The 24,588-nt window shown below is 37.4% G+C and overlaps 1 protein-coding gene across 10 annotated transcripts in view; it reads right to left on the reverse strand.

The window, feature by feature from the left end:
- Nucleotides 1-24,588, reverse strand: part of CCDC141 (coiled-coil domain containing 141) — a 197,568-nt gene that overhangs the window by 21,315 nt on the left and 151,665 nt on the right. For 9 of the 10 annotated variants that reach the window (XR_012507065.1, XR_012507064.1, XM_074363973.1 and 6 more), the window contains 7 exons: nt 14,957-15,136; nt 14,303-14,428; nt 12,295-12,483; nt 10,921-11,100; nt 9,001-9,150; nt 919-1,059; nt 3-191 (listed from right to left, as the gene is read on the reverse strand). Coding sequence is in view for 8 of the 10 variants with exons in the window: in XM_074363973.1 (XP_074220074.1) it covers nt 3-191; nt 919-1,059; nt 9,001-9,150; nt 10,921-11,100; nt 12,295-12,483; nt 14,303-14,428; nt 14,957-15,136 (1,155 nt within the window). In the remaining 2 variants the exon portion in view is untranslated. Of the gene's footprint in view, nt 1-2; nt 192-918; nt 1,060-9,000; nt 9,151-10,920; nt 11,101-12,294; nt 12,484-14,302; nt 14,429-14,956; nt 15,137-24,588 lie in introns of those variants that run through there. The other variant, XM_074363975.1, reaches the window with a different exon arrangement.

Consider the following 24,588-nt stretch of genomic DNA (forward strand, 5'->3'; position numbering starts at 1 on the left):
ACCTCTTCTATCAACTCCTGGAGATGCTCAGTCAGGTCCAAATTCTTCCTGTAATCTGTCACAACTTTGTCAAACTCATCCACATTTTTCTGCAAATCCTTCATGGCTTCTGAAAGGACATTTGCTTTATCATTTGGATAATTTAAGAAAAAAGTTTTATTCTCAACTTTTCCCATTTTCCTTTTCAAAACCTGTGCAAAACAAACATTTTAAAATGACATTCAATTTTTATTTCCAAGGCTAGTTAGTGATGAAATATTGAGGGGGAAAACTTGGAAAAACTTTTATATCTTCCTCCATTATGATATGTTAAAGTCATAATTCTTAAAATACATTTTGGAAAGAATGCATTTTCCTCCAGATAGTTTATTGATTCAGCATTCAGCAAACATGTATAAAATTGACTATACACCAGGATCTAGTCCATATTTTGAGAATGATACTATGAGTTTTTAAAAAGACAGTGATCATAAAATGAAATATTTTACTGTCTTTAATTAGCTCACTGTCTCCTGAGAAAGGCACTCAAATAATCTAGCCAGGATATGAGATAATCAAGGAAGGTATAAGGGGCTGCAGGAGCAGTGGAGGAAGTTCCTGACATAGGTGGGTGCAAGGAAAGAAAGCAGGGTGTACAAAAGCAGGGGGTATGCGTGCGTGTGTGCATGCGTGCGTGCGTGTGTGTGTCAAGAATAGAAATAGTGAGGCTGGGCAGGTTTGGCAGAAATCATTCTGGAGCTACTTCAAGAGATAAATCAATGTAATGTATTTTACATGAAGTACCCAATTGTTACAAAAATTGAAAACATTCTTTTCAGTCCTAATGCTCTAAAAAAGCCCCAGGGCTAGATACCTAGAATTGACATGTAAACATTTGCAATCATTGTAGTAGCACACACACACATACTTTCTCATTACCTGTAATTTTTCAGCATACATATCAACTTGTTGAATTTGATATTTAAGAGTCTTCAGATTTCGAGCTTTTTCATTCTTTTTAGTGTAATTAAACTTCAAATTGTTGAATTTCTTTTTGATGTCTTTGAATGACTCTTTGAGCTGCAGTTCAATAAGAAGAAAGAGGTGATTTTCTTAAAATGAGAATCCTAATATTCACTTGCAATAAATCAAAATAGCTACACTTCAAAATATTCATAACCTTCAAAATGTATTCAGAGTGACTTTCAATAGAAAATAAGTCTGCTAAGTGAATGAATAATGTGAATCTAGACATATCCCCAAAATATAGGTAATTATAAATTGTTCTTAGTATTTTTTAATTTGTAATTTATAATTAATATTATAGTTACAGAACATCCTTTGGCCTTCAAACAAGAAAGTTTTTAACATATCATACATTACCAACAATACTAATTTTCGTATTCGAATTAATTTGACACCATTTTCCAACTCATTCTGTTCTCTGTGTACTAACATTTGTCTCAGATCCTTCCATAGTGTAATACTCTTACACCCATCATGAATACATTTATTAAGGCTCCAAGGAGCTGTTCATGTTGCAGAGGTCAATGGAGTGTTGACATTTAGACCAATGAGGACATTAGTGGGGTGAAAGGTGACACCCAACATGAGAACCAGCAGTAGGAAAAGGACTTTATTTGCCCAAATTCAGTTACAAAATTTTTTCACAGGCAGTTTCCAGAAGAGATTTACTTTTTAGAGACAAGCCATTAACTTCAAAGGTCCCTCAAAAATGGAATGTAAAATGCCAATTGCTACTGATGGTGGCCATGCTAACTTGTGTATCAACAGAGTATATGGCTATCCACTGAAAACGGCTTAGATTATGACTTTCTTAAGAACAAACAGTTCAACTTTACCAGTGAACCAAACTTCTAAGCCGTCTAGTTCCATTAACCACACCGCTTTCTGTGCCCTTCTCCATATTCAAGAAGGATAAACATATTGACAGGCAGCTCACTCTTCATATTATCAGCAATGAGAAGTACAGGGAAAACATAAACCTTCTCAGATTATATGGAAGCATTTAACAGCCAAGAATGAACAATGTCACGGTTGATAAATTTGAGCTATGACAAGAAAAGTCAGAAAGACATTAAAATTCTTTTCAAAGACAGCAAATAAATTATTTGGGAGGGAATAAAGGCTGTGCACATGCTGGAGTATAGACTTACAATACAGAGAAATATATCTTCCCTAGAAAATGCCTGCTTTCTCAAATGCTTATTTCAAATTCTGCATATTGTAAAAACAAAACCTTGACCTTTATCTCCACTTCCTGAAGACAATGATCTATAAAGCCCCCACCAAACTGCATACATGGAAATTATTACACTAATGCAATTTTTGTACCTGCCACACCTATACTTAAACAGTGTTGCTTATTTTATAAGATAAATGAAGTTGTTGAACATTAGTTTTAAATTATAAGGCCAGAGACCACATAAAACATTCAAACTGATAAATCGGTAATATTCCAAAGGAGTGGAAGGAACTATAGCTTTAAAATTTGAAAATGATTTCTCTATTAGAACTCAGGAAAATATTTAAAAGATCGTATTCAATTGAAATAAATCATTAATATTTAAACTCTTTGACATTTGATGTTTTAATATGCACATATTTGATATTAGTGGGAAAGGACAAATGAGGTCAATTTTACAGGATTGAGATGTAAAGGGACCACTGTTGGTTAATCACATAAAACTCTGGCAGGAACTTTTTTTTCCTGAAGTCATAATCTGCAACTAATTACTACCACATCTGAGGAAACCAGAGATTCTTGCATTAAAAAGCATGTCCTCAGTAGGGAGTTCCTGTCTAGTGAGTACAGAGTTTCCATTTGGGATGATGAAAACGTTCTGGAAATGAACAGTGGTGATGGTCGTATAAGAATGTGAATGTGCATAATCTCACTTAACTGGACCCTTAAAATGGTTAAAGTGGTAAATTTTATATTATGTTTATTTTACTACAGTTAAAAATAGAAGTTTTATTTTTAATAAAAATAAAATAAAAATGAAAATGAAAAGAAAAAACACGGTCACTAACATGTATCCATTGGAAAATAAAATTTTATAGTCTCTTTTCCCTGTTTCTGGAACATACTATATATTATAAACGTCAGTCTAAAGAAAGGAAGAGGAGCTCTGTCATCAACCTGATAACCACTGGGTCACATCTGCTTGTTTAAATGGGAAAAATCAACATCTATTTGAAAACCACATGCTGAACGAAGAAAGGCTGAGCCTTAACACTTTAATTCGAAGCCATGACATTTTAAGAATACTTTAGGTTAAGAAATTTAAGACTGATAAATGATGAGTCTGATTTTATTTCCGCTGGCCTCAGAAGGTATGCACTTCCACTGAAGATGATTTATAAGGCCAAAGTATGTTCATGCGTTATGGGTATGTGAAATGAGATCAGTTTCTTTCTGACACATGAGCTCCTTTGACAAAGTTGCTGGCACTTTTCTCTTTGGAGCCCACTGGAAATCCATTTTAAATCCTGTGCCTTTCCCAACTCAAATTCAGGGTGACAGCAGATGCAAGGGACGGTAGCAGGCAGGAATGACCTCCAGCAACTAGATTTTCAGAAAAATCTAGCCGTGCCTGATTTTCTTACCTACACATTCCAATATGAAAACCTAACTTCCCATCTAATCCCCACATAACTTGTGATCATATTTTTAAAGGAACTGAGTGCCACGGTTGCCCGGCTGTGGCATCATTGTTCACGCAGCTGTTTCTAACTTTAGTTAGCTCGTCAACAATGGGGAATGGTGGCGATGGCTAAGACAACTGCTCCGCAGGAGCCCAGAAACAGGAAAAGACACCCAAAGCCTGGGGCAAGAGAAAGTTTACCCTCTTCAAAATCTTTCAGCAGTGTTCTAATTCATACTAACAAAATTTCTGAAAGTCATAAGAAAATCAGGAGAAAGATATTTTTTCCAATGAATAGTGTGATTTTCCTATCTCTCCACTTGTTCAGCTCCTCCATATTTGCTGCGGAATAAGCAGATTGATTTATTATATCTAGAATTGGAAACAAAAATCATTAAGACTTTAAGACTAGTTCTTTTGAAACTAGCAGAATGAGCATCTTCTCCAAATTTCCCAGGGAGCAGTAGGCCCCTCTCAGGGTCAGGAATAAGTGAAACTTCCTTGAGAAGAAGCAGAAGAGAACGAGAGGGACAAAAACGAGGCTGGCTTGCTATTTTTAGTCTTGACGGAGCTGGTTGAGGCCACTTTGGCACATGAATGTATTATTTGCGAGTCTGTGGCTGGCCAACCTGATTTATGGCAGGGACATGGGACATTTTAAAACTAAGAAAATGTATTTAAAACAAAAGCCTTTCGTTGGAACTATGACCCATGATTGGCCAGAAGCAAAAATACAAAACAAGTAGTCCATTTCTCTTAATGTCTATTTCACAAGCTTCATTCCTCACCCACCATTTTGTCCACTCCAGAAAAAAGAAAAAACAGCTTTCTGATGCTCATTTCCAGAAACAGAAAGAAGGATGCAACCGTATCACTTCCCAGGGATGCTTGCATTGGAAAGGAAGGGACTCAAAGACTCATAATTTAACCTGAATGACTCGCTACAATTATTAACGGTAGAACATGTAGCCTTCAGTGCTGGGGAGACTTGGGGACGAGACTTTCTTGGCCTCCTTCCAAACAGCAACCACACGGCTATCTTCCTGTGCTAACGACCAGTCTTGCAAAAGCAGGAAGTGGGGAAGCTTGGAAAGAGAAGACAATTGCTGCATTTTAAATGGAAGATGGCAGCCTATCTCAGTAATAGTTACTTTATCCACTCTACAAGTGTTGTGTGTTCATAATATATTTCAGTTTCATTTTCTGGACATGAGAGCTGTGATTTTAACCTTCAGCTCTCTATCTTCTTCAGCAAGAAGAGTCATTTTGCAAATGTTAAACACCAAACTTTGAACAGATCTTAACCCCATGGATGGACATTTTCAGAGCAAATTATAACCTTTTCTGTCCTCTCACCTAGAGCATCCAAATGGACTCACAGTGGGGCCTAGTAATGAGCACTGGTGACTGGCAGGTCCCCTGGGCTTTAAGTTGCCCTAGACTCTTAGTTTGCTGAGGACTTCTGTCTTCTTATGTATGGCCTGGCACACAGTAGCTACATGATGATATTTGTTGAATGATGACAATTAGGGGTTTTTTTCCTTAAAATGGTGAGTTAAGACCACCAATCTGGAAAATAATAATTATCTGTACTACACCATACTGCAGCCCCATCAGGGGTTTTGCCCACCTATACCCTCTTTTTTCTCCTTCCTTTCCTGCCAGTTGATGTCTGTCTGTAGCCATTCTGTCAATAGCAAAGCACCAAACAGTATCAGGAAGTTAAATTTTATTAGTTGTGTATATATATCTCTGTGGCACTATTTCCCTATACTAATTTACTGCTTCTAATCTTCTTTATCTTCTTGGAGCTTAGATAAACCACTTACTCAAATTGACAAAAGAATCCATGTGACTGGAACAAAAGACTCTGACATACGGAATACATATATATATATTTATCTCCATCCCTTTTCTGTTTCCTTCCTGATGGGTAAGATGTTGCTACAGTGTAAAAATTTCAGGCTGAAGTAATATAATTATATGAAAGCTTCTGTTCACAAAATTTATTTTGAGAAAATGAATACCAATCCATTCTGTCATTACTGTTCTTTTCAGCAAAGTAATTGTTTGTGACCCATAATGAGGCTCCAGTGACAAATTTCCATTAACATCATGTAAATGTGAAAGTAATTTTTTTGGTCAGGTTGCAAGAAGAAAACATGCTCAATATTAACTTACTACTTTTCTAAAGAAGACGTGTAAAGAGTAAGTAACTGATGGTGTTCTGTCATGTAATGTGGCAGAGAACCTCTCTAATGCTTTGTGTATTAACAACTTACTTATATTGCCCGGCAAGAAGATGTACACTGAGATTCAACATTCATGCCTACAAATGTACCTTTGTGTGAAACGGGGAGAAAAAACTCCGCAAAATCTGGTAGTCTGAGGACTGTGTTTTCTAGTAGTCATGGAGAAAATGAGGTCTTACAATTAACTATGTGTTATATACTATATAAAATTAGAAAATAATAACATGTTATTCAAAGACAATCAAGGAACAAAACCATGGCTCTTTGCCTTTAAGGAATATTATATCACATTTTAAAAAATCACATTTAGAACACCTCGTTTTATTTTGCCTCGAGGTACTGAGTCTTTTTCTGTGGCCTTTAGTGCAGTTAAAACCATCTAAGTTAGTTGTGGCATCTTCAAGAAAGTAAGAAAGTAATCTTGGTTGAAATAACCAAATGAACTGTACTATTATATCAGATCATATGAACAGCTTGTAACAAATATGCTAGAAAATAAAGATGAGGAGGAAGCAGAGTGAAAGGATATATTTAGCATCAGACCATGCAGTAGTTGAAATGGGCTCAAACATCAACTGAATGGTGAACCCTGAGTTTAACAGGTGACATTTGGCACCCAACAATTGAGCCTCTAGCCCAAAGCTGATGCCCTGAAACAGTGTGAGCAGGAACCCCTCAGTCCTGAAGCACACCACTCAAGTGAAAACAGTATATACCTCAGTCTTCTCATCTAAGAAATGAAGATCCTCCCAAATCAATTGCAACTCAGAGTCAGTAAACTTCCAAGAAGCACTTTAAATGCATGGGAAGCATAACGTGTTTTAAAATCAACTTAAAAAATCAAATGCTGTGCTTGGTCTAGTTTCCCGGTGGGGCATCTGACTCTATTTTTTTATACCAAAAAAATTAGTGTAACATATTGCTTTTAATTTTACATAGTGTTTTAAGTACTTATACCAAATGCTAATTATGATAATAATAATAAAAAATATCTAGGTGTCAAATATTATTGCAACTAAAATTTGGCTCTGATGTTCACAATACAAACTAGGACACACTATCTTTATTTTACTAAAGGGCACTGAAAAATATTCCTTCTGATGATTTTCCCATTAGGCTTGTGGTTGGAAAGCCCAGGTTGTGCATGATATACTGTGACATGCCTTCTCTATCTCTACAAGTAAGGAAAGGGGGAAAGGGCCAAAAATTTTCAAAGATCCTTTAAATACAAAACAGTAACCTACATCAAAGATTGGTTGAATTTGAAGTTGAAGTAAATAGGAAGAATCGCTCTCTTACTACTTGAGATCATGTTACAGTGATATCTGATTCCTAAATCAAACCCGCACGTATCTGGTTTCTTGTTCCTGTTATGGTACAGGCAATCCTGGGATGTCCCTACTGTGACTGGAAGGGACATCTGTCTTCCCAGCCCACTGGCTCCCAGCACAGGCTCATCACGATACAGCCCTGTAAATAGCAAGACTGTGGGAAGGGCCTGACAGGGAGACCCAGCTCTATAAATGCCACAGAGCTTCAGGAAGGGGGACACTGAGCCTCAGCAGCTGGGAATAAGCCTTAGCCTGCTCTCTTGTGGTTTCACCAAAACAGGGCCGAACATCACAGCCAGGAGAGAGATTTTCAGCAAGGAAAGTTTTAAAAAGTTTTCCAAAATAAGATGAAGAAAAAGAGGAGGAAGAGAAAGGGGGAAGGTAGGGGAAGAGGAGGAGAAGACAGAAGATAAGTTCGGGGAAAGATGGTAAACAAATCACTTCCATGACTGTGAATCTAAATTTTATAGCCTTGGGAAGAAATAAGACTGCTTTCTTCAAGGAGCCCTGGCTGAAGCGTTAACTGCACACAGAGGCCATTCTACCACAGAGGGCAGGCTACACGAGGGGTTTAACCCTGAGTGGAGTAAGAGTCTCTAGCCCACAGTGACCCCCTGGGGCACAGACTCTGAGCAGAAACTCTCCAGTCCTGCTGAACTGAAAACCGTTTTTGATGTCAGTTCCTGTTTCCCTCCTGCTGAATGGGATCCAAGTGGCCTCTCCTGCCCTCCCCCTTTTCCTTTCCTCCCAGCCATGCTCCCTTCCTACACTTGCCTGTGGACGATAAATGCGCTAGACCACGGTTTGAGTTTAGTTACTTATACTCACGTCCATGCCCTCATGTTGTTTGATAATATTGGTTACTCACTGGACCTAGACTGTATAAACTAGGCATAAACAAAATGATTCAAGAAGGTTCACCACTTCTTTTTCCCTCCACTCACTTTCCTAAGGGACTTGTGATTATTGGACTCAGAAACCCCTTGCTCTAAAAGGAGATAAATCTGGAATTATGGTACCTTCTACTCTGCTGTCCATTCCAGTCAGGAACCAGGACCCTTGCTGCCCTATGTTTCTCTCCCAGAACAATCAAACCTCCAAATGGAAAGTTTAAGTAGGGGAGGGTGGTGGTTGTGGCTCAGGACACATCTGGGGGTTGGGGGAGTGGGTTGAATTGAGGGAGAGGAGGTGGAATTATGTGCGTGGGGGGTGCATGGACTCGGAGGATACCTTTCATCTGGTACTTCTTTTTCTCCAGGAGTTGTTTTGCCAGAGAAGCCACTCAAGTTTGAGTAAATATGAAACCAGCCACTTGACTTTGGTGATAACACTTTGTAGCCTCTGAGGCAGCAGGCCTGCTCCCCTCTGGCCCTTAGCACTTGCTTCATCATGAGTCAACAGTACTTAAATAGAATCAGCAGGCAGGAGCTGGCCGCACCCGGAGGGTGTCACCCTTCTGCCCATGAGGGCTGTACCCACTCAAGCAAAACAACTGCTCTAAGCGTTTGCGGGGGAGAGGAGGACAAACAAAAAAACCCAATACTACATTCTAGGTTTTCTATGCACTGACAACATACTGATTTCATCAACTGTGAGAGCTTAATGTTTACTCAGACTTTCTGAGCCCTGAGACCACTGCTTGGTGAATTAAAGGTCAAGGGTGAAAAGAAAGGGTCCTGATTCACTCCGGGTGTGTGTGTGACACACACGTGGATTCTGAGACATATGCTTTAGGTTCAGAGTGGCTTTGGGCGCTGTGCCAGTTCCCACCTCGCTTATCTCGTCCCTTGTGGTGCAGAACTCCACGCCGCGGGCCAGAGCCCGTTCAGAGTCCTCGGCCCGGGCTCGCCACTGTAGACCATCCTGCTCCAGGAGGTCTAGCTGCTGCTGCAGGTTCTTGGCAGAAACATTACAGCAGTTCTAAAAGTGAAAGAGAAGTGGCATCGATGAAGGGAACGGCAAAACAGCAAGGAAACCAATGTGTTATTCACCTGCATTGTGAAACTCACAAAGGACATTAAAAAATGGGCTCCGGATTTACTTATCATAAGCATCTCTGCATATGATTTCAGACAGAAACCAGACACTCAACACCCAATCCTGGGAAAGACAAACCCTCACATTTCCAGTCTTAAAACTTCAGTTTTAAAGATTTGCTCATCACATCGAACTCCCCAGAGACACCATTCATTATAAGGTATAATTTTTACTTCAAAAGGCATAAAATATGCATTAGAAACATTTGGCTTCTGCACTATAATTTTCCTGTCAAGTTGAGCTTAACCTCAGCTTCATTATGCAAGTGCTCCAATCTTTCTCAGCACAGAGGGCTGCCAAGGCCAAGGCCAAGGCCAGACTTGGAGAACAATTTACATTATTCGTGCAAAATGAGACGTCTTACTTGTTTTCTTCCTTTTTAAAATAAATTTACTAATAAAATTAAACTTTTTAAAAAGAAAATTTCTTCTTAGTAAAAACAGATTCTATTAATGGCGACAGATATTTTGTATTTCTATGTCTTTCAGTTAAAAAAATACTTTGGATACACTGCATACCATATAATTTAGTGGATATCTTAAATGAACTTTGAAATAAAATTGGCCATTATGATTTTTCTTAATATTATACATATTGGGTAGAATTAACATAACTTTTTCTTCTCTCAAATTAAGAACTTGGAAATGGATTTTTTTAAAAAAATCAGAGCCCAATGTGTTATTTATGAAAATTCAATCTGAAATTATTTCCATCTCTCTTAGGCTCCTTGGTAAAGTCACTCCAGTGGATTCAAGCAGGCCCAACGACTAGTTTCCAGAGCCCTGGGTACAGCCAGGATGCTTACTGTTCAAAGCCCAGAGCCACTCTGGGCTTTTATGGATAAAGAAGCTTCTCTAAGACCAAATCCTTCATTTATAAAATGAAGGTCCTGGGCCCGATGATGTCTAGGATTCCTTTCAGGTCTGACATGCTAAAGCAGCATCGTCCAATGGAAATACAACATGAGCCACATAAATAATTTAAAATTTTCTAGCAGTCATACTAAAAAGTGAAAAAGAAACGGATGAAAGTAATTTTCATAATATAGTTTATTTAATCCAATTTGTCCAACTACATCATTTTAACATGTAACCAAATATTAAAAATACTAAAATGACTTTTTTTGTACTAAGTCTTTGAAATTAAGTGTGTATTTCACACTTAGAGCATATCTCAACTATTGCTAAATTTCTATCAGAAACACTTGATCTATACTTAAATCTCACAGAGTTTATAGTTTAAAAAGTAGAGTTGCATTCCCAAATTGTTTCCAATATACTTAAAACTTTGACAGTAACTATTTTGGGTATTGGTTTTAAATTAAAATTAATTAAAATTAAAAATTTAGTTCCTTAGTTGCATTAGGCATATTTCAAATATGAAAAATCAACTGCCATTATAGAATGCACAGCTCTGTAATTTTTAAAATTAGCATGAAATAGATGTATTAAACAAGACTTTTTAAATCAGATTTTTCTCCTTAAAATGTTTTTCTTTGAATGTGGTAGAAATCCACCACAAATAAGTATCCCAATGGTTTAATGTATTTTTTTTAATTTAACATATACCGGGCAGTCTGCCTGGTTTCTTCCATACTACAACTCAACTCCCAGCTATAATTAGGTACAAATGATGGTGTTCTAGGTAGCTTACGGGCCGCTGCACAGATGAGATGACATCCACCCCCAAGGAAAGGGCCAGTTTATAGAGATGGTCTGCGTGTGCCTGCTTTTCCCGAGAGCGACTGAGGAGAAGCTGGGCAGTGTAAGCATCATCCATTTCCTCTGGCTCCTCCAGAAACTCCAGTTCTCTTGATCTGAAGAGTTGTCCCAGCTGGAATTTAGGGCATTAACACTTAACCTGGGGTTCATATTTTTATGAAGGCAGATTTTTTTTTTATTGAAGTACAAATGATGTATAATATTGTATGTTATAGGTGAATATAGTGATTCACAATTTTTAAAGTTTATACTCCATTTATAGTTATTATAAAATATTGGCTATATTCCCTCTGTTGTACAATATGTCTTTGTAGCTTATTTTATACCTAATAGTTTGTACCTCTTAATCCCCTACCCCTATACTGCTTTCACCCCTGCTCCCCAACTGGTAACCACTAGTTTGTTCTCTGTACCTATGAGTCTGTTTCTTTTTCGTTATATTCACTAGTTTGTTGTATTTTTTAGATTCCACATGTAAGTGATATCATACAGTACTTGTCTTTCTCAAAGACAGAGCTTTTTAAAGAATGCTTATTTTCCATAACATTTAACTAGCTGGTCAACTGCTGACAAGCCCATCTAAAATTATTAGTATTATAGACAAATAAGTGTTAACAATGCTGCAAATCAGTAGGGTAAAATTGAAAGGCTAACACTGTCAGTTCTATTAAAGAAGAAAACACTCTCTTTGCTCATAACCTAAAACCTTAGCAAGATGTCAGCCTGTTATCTGAGTAAAGTCAGAGGCTGTTTTCAAGAGATTTCAATACGTCTCCATTTTCTATTAATAGAAGCTAATCACTATGAAGTTTTAGTGAGCGCTCTATGATATCTGGTACTTGAGATATAAAAAACAATTTTTTTGTTTTCTTCCCTCATAGAGCTTACACTTGATTTAGGGGAACAAAAGTAATTAAGAATCAAGGAGCTAAAAATGACAGATGTACGGAATAAACAATAAGATTTGAGGAATTTAGAAGAGAAAAAAATCACTCCAAGTGAGGTAGTGTTGTTAGGCGGAGGGTTTAGAAGGTAGAGAGTGCAGAGGGGGACCTGTTAGGGAGTGGCAGCTTGAGAGTCAAGGTTTGGAATTAGGAATGTGGGCGCTGTCTCTGACCAGCAAAGAGCTCGGTTTGGCTGGAACAAAGAGGAGGATGCAGCACAGTGAGGGAAAAATCAGGGCCAGACTGCGGAAGGCTTCTAATATCAGAATGAGCAACTTGGCTTTTACTTATTACACAGTAATTTATTTTAAATTTCATATTTTAAAACTGAGAGTCTTCTTGACGTTCTTGGTAAGTCTTACCTCTTCTCTGACTTGGTGGAACTGGACTACCTTATACAGGATATCCTCGTAATCTCGGATTCTCTCTCTCTGGCTTTGATGGAGGTGAATGAGGTCCTTTAGTTGCTGAGACTTCTCTTTCACAGGGGCTCCTCTGCCACTTAGCTCTTCCGATTCTTTTATAATGTACTGAACCTCATCACTGAGTTGCTAAAAAGTTGAAAGCAATAAAAGAAATAGAGCTTTTAGAGAGCTTTTTACTTTACATGGAGATCTCAATAAAAAACTCTTTTACTTGTTAACAAATAATTATTGTGAGCCTCACCCTCATCCCTACAGATCCAGGCACTGTGCTTGAGGCTGGGGATTTATTGCTCCATCCCCATCTACTCAGAAATTTTTTTTTTTAATTATGAGCAATGCAAAAAAAAAGTGTTTCAAACTTTGGTGATGAAATGGAAAGTCATGTATTTCTATGGCACACCAAGTATTCTAGGTGTTAAATAAATGTTAAATAAATGTATTTTAGATACTCTGTGAAACCATGGTCATCTCTGATATCTAGTACAACTAGAATCAGGAGGCATGATAAGAAAACCAAAAGAAGGTAAGTATAAAAATATATTGGGGGCAATTACTTGTCCTCTGTGATAAAAGGATGACCAGAATGAACCACCAGCTGAGCAACACAGCAGCTATGCTGCTTTAAAAGCAGTCATTCCAGAATCCACAAATAGCCACCACTTGCAGGGAGGGATAAACCACCTCCATTTTCTCCAGCACTGCTCAAATATCCCTTATAGGAATCCAGATCCTGGTGGACAGCTCAAAGAGGAAGCCACTACAAATTCAGGGTTGGATCTTAGGTCAAAGATACAAGTAATGGAAATGACTGAGGCTAAGGAGACAACTTGCAGAAGAGTGACCTAAAAAGGGTCTTCAAGTTGAAGTCAAGCATATGGGCATCAAGTATATGCACATCACAGTGACAGAGCTAAAGAAGCTTGGCAATGGTCCCTGACTGAGAGGAATCTACACACACACACTCTTGCTCATGTGTAGGGCTGTGTGCACGTGTGCGCACATGAAATGCAGACATGTCTAACACAGGGTTTATAACAGAGAACCTAAGAGGTGGGCTAGTTGAATTTTCTAAGAGTTTGGAGGAAAGAGTTCACTCTGGGCCACAATGATGTGTGTGCTTTGTGTATGTGTGTGCAGGGTAGTTATGTATCACATCAGTTTTGTCTTAAAGGAACTTAAATTAAATATTCCCTAAAGGAATCTTTAATCTTCTGGTTCTGGGATTCTTTAAAGCCAACACTTACAAAGTAGTGACAAACAGAAACACTGATATCTTAACTTTGCAGCAAAGAACAAGAATGCAGGCAGGAGGATAACATGAGTGCAAACTTTTTTAGCAGTTGTGTCAAGCTCAGGAGTGGCAGGAGGCAGAGGTGTGGAATGCATCAGCAGTCCGGGCCTGGGAACATGACTCATGGTTTTCTCCCTCACACCCTGAGGGCTCTCTAAGAGGGAGAACGGGAGAGCACAGCAGAATTCCTGGGATGGTGGTAGGAGCCTGGGGTGCCAGTGGGTGGGGAGAGTGACATCACATGATAATTACAGGGACAGAGGACAGCAGAACCTGTGTGTCAGAGGTTGAGTATCCTTGCTCTGTGGTATCTGAATCTAAAACATGTCTGTACCCCTTAGGAAAATAATTAGAGTAAATATATATGAGAAATACATTAATAAGAAAATAATTTAATGTAAATTAAACAATCTAAGATAAGAATATATTGAGGTCATTTTGTAGCCTGAATGTTTGAGTATTATCAAATACAGAACACTGCAGTAAAACAGGAAAATAATGTGTTTTTAAAGTGGATTTCTAGACAAGCTATGCCTTTGTTTTTTTTTTTAAAAAAGTAATTCATCAGAATATTAAAATTAATTAGGTGAGCTTCAACTGAACAGTTTTTAATTCTTTTTCTATTCACCCAAGGCCATCAATTTGTCTCTTCACCTGGAACTGAGGCTTCATTTCATTCCATTTTTTCCGTAGACCTAAAATGGTCTGGAGACTCCCTCCAAGGTCAAGTGCAGACACAGGCAGAAGTGCTTCCTGAAGAAGTTTTAAGTTGTGAGTAGTCTGAAATAAACATTAGATAGTTAGATGACCATGGTGTGTCATCACACTTCTCAGTTCCCATGAAAACACACAACCCAGCGTGAGCTTGTGGTTCTAAACCACCAAGGAACAAAAGCACAGGCCCTCTTTTTTATTGTGGTAAAATACACATAACAAAATTTACCATTTTAACCATTTTAAGTGTGTAGTTTAGTGGCACTAGAACATTCACATTGTTCTGCAACTATGACCACCATCCATTGCTAGAACTTTTTCATCTTCCCACACAGAAACTGTGCACATTAAACCTTAACTCCCTTTTCTCCGCTCCCCCTGACACCCCACCCCTCAGCCCCTGGTAACCTCTATTCTGCTTTCTGGCTCTATGAATTTGACTACTCTGGGTACCTCACATAAGTGGAATCACAATATTTATCCTTTTGTGTTTGACTGATTTCACTTAAGCTTCCAAGGTTCCTCCATGTGCAGCACATGTTAGAATTTCCTTCCTTTTTAAGGCTAAATAATACCCATTGCATGTTCCCTCACCTTTCTAAGGTGCTCTTTGAAGGCTCCCCACTGCTGTTTCACAGGCTTGCTTGCCGTGGCTTTACGTTGCCATGCTGTCCGAAGGCGGCTCAGTTCTTCCCTTTCTGCCTTCTGGTTCTCCATAGTGTTCTCCATAACGTGCACTTCATTTTTCACATTTAATATTTCATTTGCTTTTGCCTGTTAAATTAATCATCTATATAATGGCTTTTCTTTCCCAAGAAATACAACATTTTTGCATACAGCTATTTTAGGAGGCAAACACTTCATCATAGCCAAAGCAGAGCACAGTTCTGATATCAAATAAAGTATGAAATGTCTGTGCAGGGACACAGCTGGGCTCTTATAACCCATAATCTATGCTTGGACATCAGGTCCCAAGTTCTTCATGACCCTACTGGTGTTGAGCCCCCTCCTCTAGGATCTGTTTATTTCCTGGGACTTGAGGGATGACTGAATGATCACAGGGATTCAGAAATTCTGAAGTTGAGATCATTTCAATGCATAAGTGGGCTCCATCTTTCATTTTAACACACATTAGAATATGTCAAAATCTCAGTATCAAGAAACACGAGGGAGTAGATTGTTCCACACCTGTTTTTTTTAAAACTATCCCACTGTATATACTACAATTACTTTAAATTTTCCTTGTGAGTAGTTCCTAAAGTTACTTTCTTTTGTGAGAACCGAAATGTGCTTCTATATATAGTTGTCCTTCGGTATTCATCAGGTGATTGGTTCTGGACTCTCCACAGACACAAAAATGATTGGATACCAGTGTCCCATAGTTGGTTCTCCATATCTGTGGGTTCCCACATTCCTGGTTTCAAGCAACTGTGGACAGTGCACTATGTTTAAGTCTTCAGTTGGTTGAATCCATGGTTTGGGAACCTGCGGATATGGAAGGCCAACAGTATCTCTATATTTGTGTCTCTATTGTGCACCAAAAGCACAATATCTAAATTCCAAGACTTCTCTTCCCAACTTTCATATGTTCTAGCTACCTGATTTGAAATCCTTTAAAAAAGGGTTTTAAATAAGGGGAAATTCAATTAGAGGTAGAAGGATAAGAGAGGTAAAGAGTAAGACCATGTGCTTTTTTTATGTCCAAATATCAAAAAAAACATAATATTTGTTTGGCAAAACAATAATCTTTACTTTGATGGCCAGGCTTTCTCAGTAAACTCCTGAATTTCTAAGGAGCAACTGCACATGGATTTCTATAATGGCAATGATAGCTGGGTATCTAAAAGTCAAAGGACCTTTTAGGTTATACTCAGAAGATGGTGTCATGAATATATACAGGATATTTTAAATAACAGACCATCTCATTTTTAAATTATTTTAAATGATATTAATATTGTGCATTTATATTTTTATATTAATGTAGACATTATAAAGTATCGTTTAACTGCAAAAAACCTGCAGGTGCTAAATGAGATTTCTCCAATGAATTTGGGGATCTGGTAATAAAATAACGTATTCTGTAATTATTATGAACTAGATGCACATATTGTGAAAGATATTAGAGAGTCACAGCAGGACCCAGAGCAAATCATATTTTTTACCTATGCTATAAATAAAGATAGGGTATCTTTCACATGTCATTAAGAAACTATTAATCAAAATGTAATATGTATAATTTAATGTAAACTTGGAATTTGCAGCATGTCAATTACAACTTCAATTAGAAGAGTACATGAACTGAATGAGGTCTAGAAAAGAGAGAGCCGTGGTAGGATTTGTTGATGTCTGGCTAGCAGGATTCAAGAAGAATGATTATGTATTTGGCACACTTATTATTTTGGCCACTCAAGAAGATTAAATAATTTGCCTGAGGTCTAGTTAGTAAACACACCACTCATTTTACTTCTGCATAAGGTCATGAGAAAATCTGCCATAATCTGGTCTAAATAAGGCACTAAATTACCCATTTTCCATGTAGATTCACAGACAATGAGTGGTCTTCTGACATCTTGCTTTTCAGATACCTTGCTAACTAGAAGGCAGCATTCCAGGTAGTATTCTCGGTATTCCCCACTATAAATTAGTAAACTGGCACTTTCACCAAGATGTCTGCCAGATATCTGTCCTAAATCACTTTCTCTGATCTTGTTGATTTTAGATGAACTGAAAAAAATTTTAATCCCAAGCTTGAAAATATGAGCCCTGGCAACCCAATCAAGAGCAGAACCCTCAGCAGAAAATCCCAGCTGGTCTTCTTCCTTCTTAACAACCAAACTGGATATCATATTTCACCAAAATGTTTGTTTAAAAGTCTAATGATCCAAAAGATATGAAGAGGAAAAAAATTGTTTTACTTGCTTTACCAACAATTTCATATTTCAGAATGTCACTGAACCAATGAAGTCAAGCATTATGTGGACTTCAATTCTTATTAATAAGGAGTGATTTATTTATCATATGACAGTGCTAAAGACCTTGGGGTTAAGTGGCCATGTTTATATTAAGATAAAAGACCACCAAGGTATGTAGTAAAATGCATACTATTTCTGAAAACTCTAAATGGACATATGAATACCATGCAATGTAAGTTTATTTAGAAATAGATATAAAACATAATTTTGAATGGGTTCCTGCTGTGGATCTTAAATAAAAATCTGACTATACAATCTTGAACATTTTAAATAAATAATAAAGGACTTTCGTTTCTGAGTAGGATGGAGTAGCCAGTGGCACGGCAATACTTCTGCCGAGAACAAACAGAAAAGCTGGATAAAATGCAGGAAGCAGCTATTTGAAGGCAACAAGAACAAAAGAGGCCAAGACTCCAGAAAAGGATGACCCTGGGAGTGGTGAGCTCACCTTTCACTTCTTTTACCCTAGCCAAGGGCACATCCCAATTCTGTGTACTGACAGGAGGCTGACCATAAGGATTTACCGGGGGACAGAGAAACCAGTAGAGCTTCTGACAGACATTTGTTGGGGTAGAGGGCTTCAAGGGCACATTTGATCTTCATCTCAGAACACTGACCCAATACTGAGGTTGTACAGGGCAGTGGATTGAAAAATTTAAGCAAAACCCTCTGAAAAGCAGAGTGAACATTTTCAAGCAGTCTCCCAAAAATCCCAAAATTGGAGATGGGGACCTGCCAGGGTGAGACCTCAGAAAATGCACCAAGCTCTAAGTTGAAAACGCCGAGAGCCCAAAATCAGCAAAACAGACGGAACCTCTACAGGACTCAACTCCAGACTCAACTCCACCAGCTCCTGATTGACTTAAGTGATCTTCCACCAACATCCACCTAGGTAAAGAAGATGACACCATCTGGAACCCCTGGAAGTTTTTTATAGATAATGCCCAGCATTTGATAGGTATTCACGTGTCATCCCAAGATAGGATTCCATGACTAGAAACCAAGAGAAAAAGCAGTGAAAAGAATCAACTCCAGATCCAGAGGGTAGAATTAGCTGAGAAACACTTCAAAATACCCATGATTAATATGGTCACCAGAGTACAGGAAATATGGAGAAAGAGAAGATGAAAAAGAGAATTTCATCGGCAATATAAATCTAACAAAAAAGAACCAACTGGAAATTCTAAAACTGAAAAATAAAATTTCTCAAAAGCAAGTTAGTAATAAAAAGTATAGACAAAAAAGTGCAGTTTGCAAATATGTAAATTCTCTCATGAGTGCAAATTAGAGAAGTACACAATCAAAAGATGGAAAAAGATATACTGAACAAACGTAAAATGTAAAAGATGGATGGATAGAGAGATAGAAAATACACGTTCTAACTCGAGGCCAAGATGGTGGAGTAGTAGGATGCTTGTGGCTCACCCTCTCCCACAGATAGACCAAGACTCACATCCACGGACCCACTCAGCCAACCAGAGCACCTGCGGAACTCCAACAGAACACTGTGCTCTTCAAAAGACAAAGACGCCAAAAATCTGTTTTATTCCTACATCGGCATTAGATAAATAAATAAACTCCTTTAAGGACCACAATAGATAACTGATACTCCATAAGCCACAGTGCTAGAGAGGTATGAGCAAGATGAAGAAGCAGAGAAACCATTCCCAATTAAAAGAACACAAGAAATCCCCTGAAAGAACAATCAATGAAATAGACATCGATAGCCTACTAGATCAAGATTTCAAAAAAGGAGTGATCAAAGTATTGAAGGAACTAAAAGAGATATTGTTTAGAGATATAAAATATGTCAAAAATGAAATCGAAGCTATAAAGAAGAGCCAAGTAGAACTGGTAAACTCATTGGCTGAGATGAGAATGGATTTAAAGGCTGTGCAAAGCCAACTAGCTAATGCAGAGGAACGAATTAGTGACCTAGAAGACGGGACAACAGAAAGCACCCAATCAGAACAACTGCAAGATAAACAAATAAAAACAAATGAAAGCAACATAAGGGACCTATGGGATAATATAAAGCATGCCAATCTTCACATAATAAGGGTCCCAGAAGGGGAAGAAAGATGAAAGGGGACTGAAAAGGTTTTTGAAGAAATCATGGCTGAAAACTTCCCAAACTTAAAGAAGGAATCAGATATCCAAGTACAGGAAGTTCAAAGGGTCCCAAACAGGAAGAACCAAACAGCCCCACACCAAGACATATCACAATCAAGATGGCCAGAGTCAAGGATAAAGAAATGATCCTAAAGGCAGCAAGGGAAAAACAAAGAGTGAGTTACAAGGGAACCCCCATAAGGCTCTCAGCTGATTTCTCTACACAAATACTACAGGCCAGAAGGGAGTAGCAAGATATATTCAAAGTCCTGAATGAAAAAAAGATGCAGCCTAGGATACTTTATCCAGCAAGGCTATCCTTTAGGATAGAAGGAGAGATAAAGAATTTCACAGACAAGCAAAAACTAAAAGAGTTTAGCAACACTAAACCCATGCTAAAAGAAATATTTAAAGGTCTACTCTAAATAGAAAAGCAGCAGGATGCTACAGAAATGAGAAACTCACAACTGGAAAGGTGATAACTCATGAATTACAAATAAAATAAATACGAAATTGTAAAAGAAGACATCTAAATCATTAAGAATGGGAGAGGGAAACAAGAAAATATAGAGTATTTTTTTTCTTTCTTTTTTAAATTTTTTGTTTTCAGCAGGATAGGTTCGAGATATAGTAATGGGCTAATAGACTTACAGAAAATGGTAACCACAAGCCAAAAACTTACAAGGGAGTCACAAAAACTAAATAAAATCCAAGATAATACAAAGGAAAATTACCAAACCACAAAAGGAAGAAGAAAGGAACAAAGAGGAAATACCAAATCAACTGCAAAGATAAGTTCAAAATGGCAATAAACACACATCTATCATTAATTTCTATAAATGTTAATGGACTAAATGCTCCAGTCAAAAGACACAGAGTGGCAGACTGAATAATAAAGCAAGAACCTTCAATATGCTGCATACAAGAGACCCACTTTAGGGAGAAGGACACATACAGATTGAGAGTGAAAGGATGGAAAACGATATTCCATGCAAATAGAAAAGCCAAAAAATCAGGTGTTGTAGTACTGATTTCAGACAAAATAGACTAAAACAAAGGCCACAAAGAAAGATAAAGAAGGACATTTTATAATGATTAAAGGAGTGATACAAGATGAGGATATTACATTTGTTAATATATATGCACCCAAAATAGGAGCACCTAAGTACATAAAAGAATTACTAACAGAGATAAAGGGGGATATTGATGGGAATACAATCACAGTTGGAGATTTTAACACCACATTAATATCACTAGACAGATCTTCCAGACAGAAAATAAATAGGGCAACAGAAAAACTAAATAATACAAAAGAAACATTAGATTTGGTGGATATTTTCAGAGCATTACACCCCCCAAAAATAGGATATACATTCTTTTCATATGCACATGGAACATTTTCTAGGATTGATCATGTACTTGGGCACAAAGGAAACCTCAACAATTTTAAGAAGATAGAAATTATCTCAAGCATCTTTACTGACCACAATGCCATGAAACTAGAAATCAACAACAGAGAAACAAAGGAGAAAAAAAGGAAAGCATGGAGACAAAACAATATGCTATTAAAAAACCAATGGGTCAATGAGGAAATCAAAGCTGAAATTAAAAAATACCTTGAGACAAATGAAAATGAAAGCACAACCACACAAAATTTATGGGACACAGCAAAGGCAGTGCTAAGAGGGAAGTTTATAGCAATACAGGCCTTCCTCAAAAAAGAAGAACAATCCCAAATAAACAATTTAACCCACCAGCTGAAAGAACTAGAAAAAGAAGAACAAAAAACCCCAAAAGGCAGCAGAAAGAAGGAAATCATAAAGATCAGGGAGGAAATAAATAAAATAGAGATTTAAAAAAAACACACAAAAAAATCAATCAAACCAAAAGCTGGTTTTTTGAAAAAGTAAATAAAATTGACAAACCTCTGGCCAAACTCACAAGGAAGAAAAAAGAGAGAGCACAAATTAGCAAAATAAGAAAGGAAAATGGAGAATTACAACAAATAAAACAGAAATACAGAATATCATACAAGAATATTATGAAAAACTATATGGAACCAAACTGGATAACCTAGAGGAGATGGACAAGTTTCTGGAAACATACAGTCCACTAAGACTGAACCAAGAAGAAACTGACCACTTGAACAAACCGATCACTAGAAATGAAATCGAAATAGCAATAAAAAACCTCCCTACAAATAAAAGTCCAGGACTGGACAGCTTCACCGGGGAATTCTACCAAACATACAAAGAACTCATACCAGTCTTTCTCAAACTCTTCCAGAAGACTGAAAAGGAGGGAATACTCCCAAACTCATTCTATGAAGCGACCATCACCCTGATACCAAAACCAGGCAAAGACACTACCAAAAAAGAGAATTATAGGCCAATATCACTGATGAACATAGATGCCAAAATATTAGCAAACAGAATCCAACAACACATAAAAAAGATTATACATCATGACCAAGTGGGGTTCATCCCAGGGACACAAGGCTGGTTCAACATACGCAAATCAATCAATGTAATACATCACATCAACAAGAGAAAGGACAAAAATCACATGATCATCTCAATAGATGCAGAAAAAGCATTTGATAAAATTCAACACCCATTTATGATAAAAACTCTCACCAAAGTGGGTATAGAGGGAACATATCTCAACATAATAAAAGCTATATATGACAAACCTACAGCCAACATAGTACTCAATGGTGAAAAACTCAAAAGCTTCCCACTAAAATCTGGGACAAGACAAGGATGCCCACTATCACCACTCCTATTCAACATAGTCCTGGAAGTCCTAGCCACAGCAATCAGGCAAGAGAGAGAAATAAAAGGGATCCAAATTGGAAAAAAAGAGGTAAAAGTGTCACTATATGCCGACGACATGTTACTATATATAGAAAACCCTAAAGGTCCCCACAAAAACTGATCGAAGAGCTGATCGAAGAATTCAGCAAGGTAGCAGGTTACAAGATTAACGTTCAAAAATCAGTTGTGTTTCTATACACTAACGATGAATCAACAGAAAAAGGAAGTAAAGAAACAATCCCCTTTAAAATAGCACCCAAAGTAATAAAATACCTAGGAATAAATCTAACCAAGGAGGTGAAAGAATTATACACAGAAAACTACAAACCATTGATGAAGGAAATTAAAGAAGACTTTAAAAAATGGAAAGACATCACATGCTCTTGGATTGGAAGAATCAATATTGTTAAAACAGTCACACTGCCCAAGGCAATCTACAGATTTAATGCAATCCCTATCAAATTACCCAGGACATATTTCACAGAACTAGAACAAATCATAATAAAATTTGTATGGAACCATCAAAGACCTAGAATTGCCAAAGAATTACTGAAGAGAAAGAATGAGGCTGGAGGAATAACTCTCCCAGACTTCAGACAATACTATAGAGCTACAGTCATCAAGACAGCATGGTATTGGTACCAAAACAGACATATAGGCCAATGGAACAGAATAGAGAGTCCAGAAATGAGCCCACAAACTTTTGGTCAACTCATCTTCGACAAAGGAGGCAAGAATATACAATGGAATAAAGACAGTCTCTTCAGCAAATGGTGTTCGGAGAACTGGACAGCAGCATGTAAAGCAATGAAGCTAGAACACTCCCTTACACCATACACAAAAATAAACTCCAAATGGATCAAAGACTTAAACATAAGACAAGATAAAATAAACCTCCTAGAAGAAAATATAGGCAAAACATCTGACATACATCTCAAAAATGTTCTCCTAGAAGTCTACTCAAGCAATAGAAATAAAAGCAAGAATAAACAAATGGGACCTAATGAAACTTACAAGTTTCTGCACAGCAAAGGAAACAATAAGTAAAACAAAAAGACAACCTATGGAATGGGAGAAAATTTTTGCAAATGAAACCGACAAAGGCTTGATATCCAGAATATATAAGCAGCTCATTTGACTTAATAAGAAAAAAACAAACAACCCAATCCAAAAATGAGCAAAAGACATAAACAAGCAATTCTCTAAGGAAGACATACAAATGATCAATAGGCACATGAAAAAATGCTCAGTATCACTAATTATCAGAGAAATGCAAATCAAAAACTACAATGAGGTATCACCTCACACCAGTCAGAATGGCCATCATTCAAAAATCCACAAATGACAAATGCTGGAGAGGCTGTGAAGAAAAGGGAACCCTCCTACACTGCTGGTGGGAATGCAGTTTGGTGCAGCCACTGTGGAAAACAGTATGGAGATTCCTCAAAAGACTAGGAATAGACTTACCGTATGACCCAGGAATCCCTCTCCTGGGCATATATCCAGAAGGAACCCTACTGCAGGATGACACCTGCACCCCAATGTTCATAGCAGCACTATTTACAATAGCCAAGACATGGAGACAGCCTAAATGTCCATCAACGGATGACTGGATAAAGAAGACGTGGTATATTTACACAATAGAATAGTACTCAGCCATAAAAACCGACAACATAACACCATTTGCAGCAACATGGATGCTCCTGGAGAATGTCATTCTAAGTGAAGTAAGCCAGAAATTTCTGAGAAAGAAAAATACCATATGAGATCACTCATATGTGGAATCTAAAAAAAAACCAAAAAACCAAAAACAAACAAACAAAGCATAATACAAAACAGAAATAGACTCATAGGCATAGAATACAAACTTGCGGTTGCCAAGGGGGCAGAGGGTGGGAAGGGATAGACGGGATTTCAAAATTGTAGAATAGATAAACAAGATTATACTGTATAGCACAGGGAAATATACACAAGATCTTATGGTAGCTCACAGAGAAAAAAATGTGACAAGGAATATATATATGTTCATGTATAACTGAAAAATTGTGCTCTACATTGGAATTTGACACAACATAGTAAAATGATTATAAATCAATAAAAAATGTTAAAAAAATTACTTCCAGGACTCAAAACTTTGATCTAGGCTGGAAATTATTAAAATAACATGTTGTTTCAAGGAAGCAGTTGTTTATAAATTATTATGTATTTTTGGTGTGGATTTACTTTTAGTCTTTATATTAGTAAATATATACCTTCTGCTCTCCTTAAGAAGAGTAAGTATTGATAACATTTGTTAATCCCTCTTACTCCATATCCTTTTGAGAAA

Source organism: Camelus bactrianus, chromosome 5, assembly GCF_048773025.1.
Source record: "Camelus bactrianus isolate YW-2024 breed Bactrian camel chromosome 5, ASM4877302v1, whole genome shotgun sequence".
Lineage (NCBI taxonomy): Eukaryota > Metazoa > Chordata > Mammalia > Artiodactyla > Camelidae > Camelus > Camelus bactrianus.